Source organism: Anolis carolinensis, chromosome 3 (genome assembly GCF_035594765.1).
Source record: "Anolis carolinensis isolate JA03-04 chromosome 3, rAnoCar3.1.pri, whole genome shotgun sequence".
Lineage (NCBI taxonomy): Eukaryota > Metazoa > Chordata > Lepidosauria > Squamata > Dactyloidae > Anolis > Anolis carolinensis.
Genome location: NC_085843.1, coordinates 188,643,226 through 188,655,299, shown reverse-complemented (window position 1 = coordinate 188,655,299; position 12,074 = coordinate 188,643,226). Strand labels below are relative to the sequence as shown.

The 12,074-nt window shown below is 39.0% G+C and overlaps 1 protein-coding gene across 3 annotated transcripts in view; it reads left to right on the top strand.

Annotated features, from left to right (window-relative positions):
* The window catches only part of mapk8 (mitogen-activated protein kinase 8), a 43,940-nt gene that overhangs the window by 13,936 nt on the left and 17,930 nt on the right, over nucleotides 1-12,074 (top strand). For 2 of the 3 annotated variants that reach the window (XM_008117740.3, XM_003225391.4), the window contains exons 6-7: nucleotides 565-730; nucleotides 5,595-5,666. In XM_008117740.3, the coding sequence (XP_008115947.3) occupies nucleotides 565-730; nucleotides 5,595-5,666 (238 nt within the window). Of the gene's footprint in view, nucleotides 1-564; nucleotides 731-5,114; nucleotides 5,187-5,594; nucleotides 5,667-12,074 lie in introns of all 3 variants that reach the window. The other variant, XM_008117741.3, reaches the window with a different exon arrangement.

Sequence of the window (12,074 nt, the reverse complement as noted above, 5' to 3'; positions counted from 1 at the left end):
CTACTTTAGATCCTCAACCTAAATAAATTGATTCAAGTGAATATTTTCTAAAATTATTTAATAGGCAAAATTAATACATATTTAAAAGGCAGATAATTTTGCTATGCAGTTTTACAAGTAAGAATACTTTCTATGCTAATACTATGGGTTCTGGTGCTTTGGAATCTCAGAATTTGCTATTGCATATTTGCCAGATTCACTTTAAGTTATCTAAATATTTGTTGCTAATTCACCTTATGATTTACTGTCTTTTTCACTATAGGAATTAGTGGAGTGGAGCCTATTATGTTTTATTGATATAGTTGAATGTAGAAAACTACTCTATTTCTTTTGTTCTAAGACACACCTTTTTCTTATACACACATATTTAAAACAGATTCATTATAGAATTGTAGGTGTATCTTATGTATTTTTCTTGTTGTTACTGAGATTAGGTTGAGTCTTAAAATTGATGGCGAAGATGCATGGTATTTAGTCAGTGTACTTTAGTTTCTACTGAGCAACATTAGGGAATTAAAACTTACCTTAAAATTCTCTTTCTCTCTCTCTCTCTCCCTTGGGAAGGATTTGAAACCTAGCAATATAGTAGTAAAATCTGACTGCACTTTGAAGATTCTTGACTTTGGACTGGCTAGAACAGCAGGAACCAGTTTTATGATGACACCTTATGTAGTGACTCGTTACTACAGAGCACCAGAAGTCATCTTAGGAATGGGATACAAAGAAAATGGTCAGAAACTTTAATTTTATTTCTGTACATAATATGCTTCATAGTTTCCTTCCTTTCCTTGCCTTCTAAAGCTTCTGAAATTATTTTAAATATAATGACATGAGCTAAGTATACAGTAATTCCAATATATTGTGTTGAAACCATTATGAGATTTACATAAAGAAGGCAGTGCACAATATTGCTTTGATAAAATTGGCTTATATAAAGTAGGATACTGCTTTGCTCTAGGGGGAAAAACATTTCTTCCCACCGAATGTCAAATTCTCACAGAATCTTAATTTGGGGTTGTGTTGTCTCTTAAACATTTACACAGGGCCAATTGTTGCTTCTGTTACTTCTTCAAGGAGAGACATCCTGTTTTCTGTTCTTGCTTTCTTTGAGCTTTGCTATGTTGTCTTTGTGGCTTTCTTTACAATTAATTATTCTTAGACTCGCCTGCCTGTTTAGAGGTGTCTGCCAGGTACAAAAAGATCCTAAAGGAATTATCAAGCTCCCAGTAGAGTCTCTGCAACTACATTGTCATGGATAGCTCTGATAACGAGGGTGAGGAGATGCAGTTTGAAGGTCCAGCATTTGAACTGGAGTTCAGCAGTGCCCAGCTGGTAATTTCAGACCATGAGACAAAAGATAAAAAGTCCTTTCCAATTGAAAAGAAGGAAGATAAGAGAATTTTAGCACTGTGAACATGGCAAAGGGAAAATGCCCAACACTGATGATAAATGCTTACAGTGTTATGGAGAAGGCCATGTGGTGCAGTCCTGCTCCCATTGCCAGACTTTTACACCTCAAACAAGGAAAAATTGGGTGGCTTGTCTGAAATTGTTGTTTTATCAAACATCTTTTTGGCATCCACATCTTTAGTATTGTCTAAATCCTCATTCAAACAGTCCTGAAGTTAGAAATCTCCCAGCTCAGAACTGTCTTCTGCAGCTCATGTTCTGCTGAGCTCCTTGGTACAGACTCCTTCAGCGTTCCTGGCTCTTGAACCTGAGCCAATACTGACTGCTCCCCCTCTCATTTCTTTGATGAGGCAAATTTGCTAAAGTCATGCTAATGAAATGAGGGGAAGAAAGAGAAGTGCCACAAGAGTAAAAAGCCCAAGAGTAAAAAACTTCCTATTTCCCCAATGTCGGAATATCACTCAGTTATTGTGAAGACCCAAACAACAACTACTTCTCTGGCCAGGCACAAAGGACTGGAAATAGTTGATCATTCTGAAGGAGAACTTTGGGACACTCCTATACCTGCTCAACTGACGATGATAAGAGTCCTGTCGGAAGCATGCTTGGAGCTTGTCCCTCTCGAGTTGTGTCAACACCATTGGCCTTTCTATCCTGTTACTTTACTTTGATCTCATGGTCAAAATCCAAGCATTGGGCAAGACAACATCATCACCATCAATGCTGCTGTTCCCTGATGTCCTTGAGCTCATGGGGATTATGGTCACAGACTTCCACTTGATACCTTGTTGCTATCATCGCCGCTCACACAGACACCATGATGTCAGTAGTTGGCCCTCAGGCCCCTTCTACACTACTATATCATTCAGATGATCAAAGCAGATAATCCACATCTGCTTTGAACTGGGTTGTATTAGTTTACGCTGCCATATAATCCAGTTCAGAGTTGATAATCTGGATTTTATAAGGCAGTGTAGAAGGGGCCTTAGTGTCATATACTGGACAGGCCCAGTCACAGTGTCCACGATTGGCTCCAGCTCCTTCATCGAACGTGCCTTCCGTAGAAACCCAGATGCCATCATCCCCAACTCAGTCATCTCACAATCAGCTCGGACAATCACAACATTCACCCTCTGTGGCAGGTGTGAATTATTTATTATTTATACTTTGTTTATACCCCGCCACCATCTCCCATAGGGACTCAGGACGGCTTTCAAAATGGCACACAATGGTGTAATACAACACGTGAAATGCAATTCATCAATATATAAAATCAATAACACATTTATGTAAAACAGAGATAAAATTAACAAAAGCAACCTCTTTTAAATAGAGTCAGTAAAATATGGCTATATCTTTTGATTAAAAGATCCATATAATCAATTTACCTTGACATTGACAGCATGCATCACCGGAACTGAGAGCGTCCAAGCAGGGCCCACCCTTCCCAACAGGTGACTTAAGATCTTTTACGGAACACATTCTTCACTCAGGAGCACATTGGGTCTTGAGGTTCATCAAACTAATAGAGACAACCCAATTATCTGTGATATACTAAAAATGGCATATCACACACTGTGTTGCAATTCCTACCATATCTGTTACAAATGTTTGAAATCAGTGTTTTTAAAATGTCTCCCTGGTGGAGTTGTTTCTCAAGTTCATAATGGAGAAGGATTGTTCAAATACGTAGGTACTCCCGAATATGCTGAAAACGTATAAATCACCATCTTTCAAGTCAGTGCTCTTATCCTTTGCTAAAGAATGATAGTTAAATTCATTTGTTTTCAGATTTAATTGAGCATTAAGATTATTGAATATATCTTTGCTGCTCAGTCATTCAGGACAAACATAGGTTGTCTGCCTCAAAAGTAATGAGAATGGCCCGGCAATAGCTTGGATTCCAAAGACTGAAATTTCCAGTCTGTTCAAACAGGTTAATCCTCCAATACTCTGCAGCCTACTAGAAATGGGGTTACAAATAGCAGGGCTTCCAATAGTCATCCTCTAAGACAGTGATGTCAAATTTGTGATCCTTCAGGTGTTTTGGACCTCATCTCTCAGAGTTCCTGGCCATTGGATAAGCTAGGGCTCCTGGGAATTAGAGGCCCAAACATCTGGAGGACCACAAGTTTGACACTTCTGCTCTAAGAAATAACCTGATAGCTCCAAATCGTAGTTTTGACTTTTTGATAATATCTCAGCCAGTTTTCCATATGAGACCTATGGCCCTCCGGGTTCTTTGACAATTTCGCCCTCTTAAGAGACCCACAATCTATGCACCCCACAATATCATCAGTGGGATGTGATTGTTGTGGATGAACACCATCTTCCTAGCATTTGTGCAAGTCTTAAAAAGGATGGCCCATGACTTTGCCTCTTTGCTGTATGTTATTTATCAACCCAACAGTGTAAAGCTTTCTCAAGGTTCTAGCTCACATATATCCTTCCATCTTCCTCCTGTGACACCCCTTTCACCAAGTTTGGGTTCTTTTTTTTTCCAGCAGCTGTCAAAGCCACTTGAACTTTTAGCCCCTGTTGATGAGTGTTTGCTAATACTGAAAGTCATCTTTTGGTCACCATCACTTCAGCAAGGAGGACAAGTGAACTTTGCTTTGGAGTGATGAATCAGTCTTCGGCTTTCACAAAGACATGGTCATATTATGACCTAACATCACTTTTTGTTTCCCATTTCCATGTCAACCAGCACATTGTTATGCCCATCTTTTACCAGAATCTGTCTTCTGATTTAGAGGCTGCTTTTCATTCTTTGGATATTTGTAGAGCTTTTGCTTTCTATGTGTCTACCATTTTCACAAGTTAATCGCCTACCACTCTGGTCCCAAGAAAGATGTTTCTATTCAGCATCTTTCTAGATGGGTAATTGAGACCATCACATTAATAGAGACCATCAAATTAAACTTGTAAAGAAGCCTTTTCAAATATTTTTCTGCTATAGCTATTATAGCCTCTTTTTCTGTTTTGTTGCCTGATGTTTCCATACCAGACCTTAGCAAGGCAGCTCAATGATACCTTTATTAAACATAAATCACCACTTGGATTCCAGGATTAAAGCTAGTGCTTTTTTTTTACTGTGCTGTTTTATCATATATATTTTTCAGTGACCTTCCTCACCCCTAAGAGTAATCTTGTTATTCACTCAATTTGAGAGGTACAGAGACCACAAAAAAGAACAGTTTCATTACTTGTTTCTGTGGTTCTTTAAGTGGTTATCTGTGTCCTTACCCCACCTGCCTTATTTTTCCTCTGGCTCAGGTCCCCATTCATTTTCTCCCTGGCATGCTTTGCAGCTGAAGGGAGAGTAGCATTGGAGGTCTAGGGCCTGTGCAGTTATAGATGCAAGGAGGGGGCAGGATTCCTGCCAAGCTACTCAGCTCTAGAACATTCCAGTCATGATTTTTTGCAGGCACAAAACCATTTGTGTGAGAGCACAGATAACCATAGATTACAGGTAAGCAACCTTTTATCTTGTGACAGTTCATTGCTTCCACTGAATTTTTGTCCATAACATGTCCTTGGCAAGCAGAGCCATGTGTCTATTCTGAAAATGCATTCACAGCTTGATCCCATGATTGCTTATTCCTTTTGTTTGTGCTTTTCATAAGATGTACTCATATCCTGCTGCTTCTCTTAATTTTCAGTGACTGATTGTCTTGCTTCCTTTTTTTGTGCTTCAAAAATAGTGGATATATGGTCTGTTGGGTGCATTATGGGAGAAATGGTTTGCCACAAAATCCTCTTTCCAGGAAGGGACTGTATCCTTGTGCTGTTATAGTATGCTGCATTTTGGTGACTAATGTATCATGATTGATCTGTTTATTTATTTATTTGTTTATTTATATATTTATAAATAAATAAATAAAGTGTCATGATTGATCTGTTTTCTCCCTATGCCAAATACTCCTTCTTAAAAATACTTCCTGGTCCAGCTGTCCTTTAAAGGCTAAACTTTCTGTTTCTGATAATTATAGAAATTGTTGAAGCTGCATCTAGCAGTAGAAAATGGTTTCTTCTGTTGTGGTAAACAGGCACATCTTGACTCTTTCATTCATTCTCAACCTGCACAGTTCTTTATCATCAGATGTTACTATTTTTCCGTCCTCTTTTAACGTCCTTATTTCTTTTTCTTTCAATCAGTTAATGTCATTGCATTTTATTTTCAGTTGATATTTGGTCAGTGGGGTGCATCATGGGAGAAATGATCAAAGGTGGTGTATTATTTCCTGGTACAGACCGTATCCTTACTGTGGGACTGTAACCTCAAAAGTGAAATGTACTCTGGCATATTCAAAGCATGTTCTCTTCAACTACTGAGTTTTTATGTTAATTAAATTAATTAAATTATACTTTTTATGTTAAATTTTACTGTTTTTTTCACAGTTAAGAACATCAAAGATTTTTCAGTGGGTCAGTTTGCTTTGTAAACAAATAGTTTCAATGCACTCCAAAATAGAAAAAAAAAAGATTTATGGGATTAAGAGTTAAAGCAGCCAGTAGGATCCTGTGTGATTATGTTTTTATGTACATTGGGATTGAACAGAAAGTGTTGGTAGCCCTCATCTGCAAAGCAATTAGTAAGATCCATTTGCTATAATTCATCTTGCATTTTGTTTTCTTCTACCATAATTGGTTTTGCACGTACCTCTTTATATTGTACTCAAGTGCAGCATTCAGGTGTAATTGAATTTCATGTTTTGTTCTAATTTACTAGTTCTCTAAAATCCTATTATTCTGCTTTCATTAGTTTTGTTTTTATTTTGTAGAATTAAAGAGTTGGAAGGGATGCCAAGGACAATTTACACTAACCCCCCTGCCAATGCAGGAACACACAGATAAAGTAGTTCCAAGGTGGACATCCAAAATCTGTTTAAACAATTCCAGTGAAGAAGAGTCCACCAGTTTCTGAGGTAGTCTGGTGTATTATTGAACAGCTTTTATCATCAGGAAATTTTTCCTTACATTTCATCAAAATCTCTTTTCCTGTCATTTGCATACATTGCTGTAAGTCCTTTCCTCTGACACAGCTCTCTCTTCCATTTGAAAGCCATTCAGATATTTATTGAAAGTTATCAATTATCTTTTGATTTTCTCTTCCTCACATTAAGTGTATCATACTCTCACCTATTCTTCCATGGGGATGAGCTCCAATTTACAGTGCAGTAGAGGCATCTGCTTTGGATACAAGCTAGAGAGTGATATGAAATAGATATTCTTGATGCTATGATTATTCCTTTTAAAATAATTGATGATAGTTTTTCTGTTGTTTTTCTGACTGTTCAACATAATGATCAGCAATAATTTTTAAACTGTAATGTTTCCTTAGTGCTCCAGTTGTTTTCATTGTTGAATGTCATTGCTGCAGGCTGGTAATCAGCTTTAATGCATAACATTTAACACATATTTGCAAGTTAGAGCAAAAAGTGTCTGATCTTGCAAAAAAATGGGATAATAAAAGGAGTGTGCTATTTGACGTTATGTGACACAAATACTGCACTGTGTTCCTTAAGTCAGCCTAGTAACTTTCTGCACTGGAATTCCTGGGGCAATCAGCATGTAAGGTTCTGTTTTTCCCTACATGTCTCCCTGTTCATTTAACTATTATTTATGATTGGAAGGGGATCTGTAGGCCATTGAGTCCTACCTCTCACTCAATTCAGGGAATCCAACCAGAGCATTCATAGCAAGTAGCTGTGTAAATGGGGAAGTTCTAGTACTCTTTGATAAGGACTTATGCTTTCATTTCATTTAGGATTTCCCCCTCATATCTTGACTAGATGGCCACTTGTGACTTATTGGAAAATCTAAAAAAAAAGACAAATCTGCTATTTGTAAATTGTATATATTCCATTAACAGGAAAATGCTAGGCATCAGAACAATGCATTAATCCTACATGGAAGCAAAGTGATGCTCAAGATTTTATAAGAAATGCTTTTTTTATATGGATTGATAAATGCTAGACATTTAAGATGGGTTTAGAAAAGAAGGAGACACTAGAGTTTCTTGATGGTCTGTGACTCACAAATGGGCTACTCTGTATTTGCGTGGTGTGCCTTTGGAACCTATTAGAACTTTAGAGGGAGATTTTTGCAGTAATCCCATACACTCTCCCTCCTGGTGTAAAAGGGCAGTTGCTGCCAAACCCCCAGTTTCTATTTGTCTGCTATATCAAGAGCAGTGAAGGAACCTTTGGCTCGTACCCAGCTCTCTTGCTTGGTGTTTTTGGTTATGAACTTTAAGTTTGATTTGGATTTGCATGGTTTAAAAAGAGCCTCTTTGACTTCATGAGAATTTAGATTCTGTAGGTCAAGGTGCAGCAAATACTATTTTCAAGACTACTTGCCCTGTGATTCTTACAGTCTGGCCCAATGTCAACATTAGGAGGACCACTAGCACTGTAATCATTACATGGACTGTGATTATTCCATTGCAGTTAGCTTCTAAATAAATTGTGTGAGCCACCATCCTCACTCCCTACCCCAAGAATTTACTGTGCCTAAATTGACTCCAACACACAGGTCTCAATGACTGACAAATTTCTACAACCAGTAGTGTTCCCTGCCCTGTCTTGCCAGCACATACATCACCTAGCAGTGACTATCAATCCCATGGGCTTATTTACATTAACTTAATGATTTATCTGCATCTTCCTCATCTTACTGTCCAGGCCCATCTCCTAACCCTCTGATAAATGATTCAGACCCTCCCTCCCCCACACATGATGATGATTATGATTATGGTGATGATGATAATAATAATAACTTTATTTATATCCTGCCTTATCTCCCCGTAGGAACTCAGGGTGGTTTACAACAAATCAGCAAACATTCAAGGTGCTGAACAAAGAACAAAATAACCAAAAACCACCCAAAATACCACAAAACAAATTGACATCCACATTAAAATAATAAAGAATGATGTCCAATTCTTCACACATCAGACATTATGGATGGCCTCTTCATTGGGATGAATCCAATTATTGAAGATGCTATATTCAATGAAATAAACAAGCACCATCTCCTATGATACTTTGCATTCTCCCTTCTCTTCTGAGGTTCCCCAGTTCTTTTGGGCTATCACTTCTTTGGTTTTCCCCCTCCCTAAAGGAAAATAGGAAGTCTAAATAGGATTCGGGACTCTTCTCTTGACTGGCACCCAAAGCCAAATTTGATTATAATAGATGTGGCTCAGCCCTCAACCTCTTGAAAGGTTTCCTCAGCCTCTATGGACACAGAAGGCAGGACACTTGACATGATGAGGCACAAGGTATACACCTCTGCCTCCCTGCTAACCAAAATCTCCAATGATACATGCAGGGGTATCAGAAATGTCTTTGGGAAATAGTGGCTCCATATTTTGAGCATGTGGATGAAGATGATAAGCATGAGGTCACGGCTCTCAAATTCATACTGTGGATTGTTATGAAACTTGGTAGCTATGAGGTATTTGTGGCTAAGGTTATCAGGAGTCTTTACATCTGCAAGGTCTGCAATTGAAGACCTTTCCTTTGATAATGCAGGGCTCTTCCATACTGAGACTGATTCCAAATTGGAACACATTCATAAGGTGCTAGGTAAGGTAAAGGTTTTCCCCTAACTTTAAGTCCAGTCGTGACCAACTCTGGGGGTTGGTGCTCATCTCCATTTCTAAGCCGAAGAGCCGGCATTGTCTGTAGACACCTCCAAGGTCATGTGGCCGGCATGACTGCATGGAGCACCGTTACCTTCTCGCCGGAGCAGTACCTATTGATCTACTCAAATTTTCATGTTTTCGAACTGCTAGGTTGGCAGGAGCTGGGGCTAACAGCGGGCGCTCATTCCGCTCCCGGGATTTGAACCTGGCACCTTTTGGTCCGCAAGTTTAGCAGCTCAGCGCTTTAATGCACTGTGCCACCAGAGGCCCCTCATAAGATGCTAACAACTGAGAAATGTTTCAGTTTTTCATCAGCTCAGCCTTTTACGTCATTCACATCATACTGGAACTGAGGATTTGGCAGCAACTGCTCTTTTATACCGAGAGGGAGACTGTGGGGTTAGATTGCAACAAAACCTTTTACTGTGTAGCTCATGAAACTATAGGTACTCAAAAAAATGGGTGTGCAACAATATGTAATTGACCAGATATGTAACTTTAATTCCTGGACAAGATACCACTGTCCAGCTAGAATAGAAGAAGTTGTTGACCTGAAGGTTGTCGGTTTGAATCCAACCTGGGGAGAGCGTGGATGAGCTCCCTCTGTCAGCTTCAGCTCCATGTGGGGACATGAGAGAAGCCTCCCACAAGGCTGGTAAAACATCAAAAACATCCGGTTGTCCCCTGTACAATGTCCTTGCAGACGGACAATTCTCTTACACCAGAAACGACTTGAAGGTTCTCAAGTCGCTCCTGACATGAAAAGAAGAATCTTGACAACCAATATGTATTCATATTGACAACCAATATGTATTTTATTAATTTTATGGGCAGAACATATAATACATTAATAGGGAATGCAATATAAAAATTGGCGAAAGAAGCCTCAAGAATTAGAAGGCTAACACTTGAAAAGACAACTTTGAGATCCTTAAATATAAAGATACATCATGAAAGTCAGAAACATCCATGCCATAGCATTTCTGATTTCTGTGTACAGTTTGGGAAGCTGGACAGTCAAGAAAACTCTCACAAATATGATCATTTTGTCTGAATTGCCGTACTGGAGTATTGTGAATACCATGGACCAACAAAAGACAAATAAATGGGTCACAGAGCAGGCCAGGCTTGAACTCTCCCTAGAAGCCATACTATGACTTATCGTGAGACAACATGCCAAATTGGAAAAGACAGTAATGCTTAATAAAGTTGTAGACAGCATGAAAAAGTCTTACAGGTAGGCAGAATTAAACATGGAAACTACCGTTCTTAGTCTGCAAGACCATAGCAGAACTAGTATTGCAAGGTCTCTTGGACATCTCTCATTCATAGGGTTTCCATAAGCGGAAGCTGACTTGACACCAGATTCAACCATTATGTTTTTGGCAGTGTTATTAATAAAGCCATGTTATAGCTATGGAAGTGCCCTTTCTTCAAAAAGGTGAACGTCCCACTGGTCCGTTGTGATAATTCCAGCAATTTGTATTTTGGATATTCTGACACAAAACACATATGTTTATCTACTTCCCCATTTCTCCCTTTTCACCCTCTCATTCTTGGTAGTTGATGGGGGTTTGATTTTTGAAGGCTGTTTCTGAAAGAATTGGAATGTAGTACAGTAGAAATTTGTATTTTGAAATTTTGCAAAGGTCCATGTTTGAACAGATTTCAGTGCACTTGGATTACAGAGAGAAAACCCTCCACATCATTTCTTGAAATTAATAATTAGTATTAACTTTTCATTATCAACATAATAGCTTTAAATGAGTGCTGTCTTTAGTCTCCTGAAGATGATGGAAACAGAATTGCCTCCACATCCTCGACAAAGATGATAAAAAGTGAACAAATTCGAACAAAAATGTAGAATGCTTCCGTGCATTAATTGAAATAGTGGCTAGGGATATGAGTTGTAAATCAAGACTGAGAAGGAGTTAGTCAAGAATAAATTAATCTTAATGCATTCAAATCTGCAGGGCCAGACAAATACATTACTAAGTACTGAAGGAACTAGCTGAACTACTGTCTGAACCACTTGCCATCATTGTTCAGAAACCCTTGAGCACAGGTTAGGTGCCAGTGGGCTGGAGAAGGGCAGATATTGTTCCTCTCTTCAAAAGTGGCAAAAAGATCTTGAAAACTACAGACAAATCAACCTGACCTCAATACCAAGAAACATATTAGAACAGATTATAAGGTGGACTGTTTGCAAGTATCTTGAAGACAACATAGTGATCAGTGGGAGCTAACATGGGCTTGTCAAGAATAAATCCTGCAAAACAAATCTTACATCTTTTGTTCGATTAGACTATTCATTTTGTAGATGATTGTCTTTTCTCTGGATTTCAACAAAACATTTGAAGAGATCCTGCATAATCTTTTGTTCAAATGGTTGCTTAAATGTGGAATAGATGAGAACGTTAAGGAGAAGACTTTCAGTCTCACCACCATCACAGACTCACTAGGTGAGGACATGAGAGGCTTCTTGATGGCTGCTCCCACCCTCTGCCTTCCTTGAAAGGCTAGGCTTCCTCCCTCCCAACCTTTCTTTTGCCAGCAGGCAAGGACATTCTTGGGCCCCTGGTGGTGGTGCAGTATGTTAAAGCGCTGAGCTGCTGAACTTGCAGACCGAAAGGTCCCAGGTTCAAATCCCAGGAGTGGAATGAGCGCCTGCAGTTAGCCCCAGCTCCTGCCAAACTAGCAATTCGAAAACATGGAAATGTGAGTAGATCAATAGGTACCGCTCCAGCGGGAAGGTAACAGTGCTCCATGCAGTCATGCCGGCCACATGACCTTGGAGGTGTCTACGGACAACGGCTTAGAAATTGAGATGAGCACCAACCCCCAGAGTCGGTCACAACTGGACAACGTCAGGGGAAAACCTTTACCTTTTTTAAGGACATTCTTATTAAAAAAAAAGGTTTTAACATATAAGGAGAGCTTTTTATGAGGATGGTTTATTCTTTTTAAATCTGTGTTGTTTTTAACAATGCTTTTATGTTGTAGTTGTATGTGA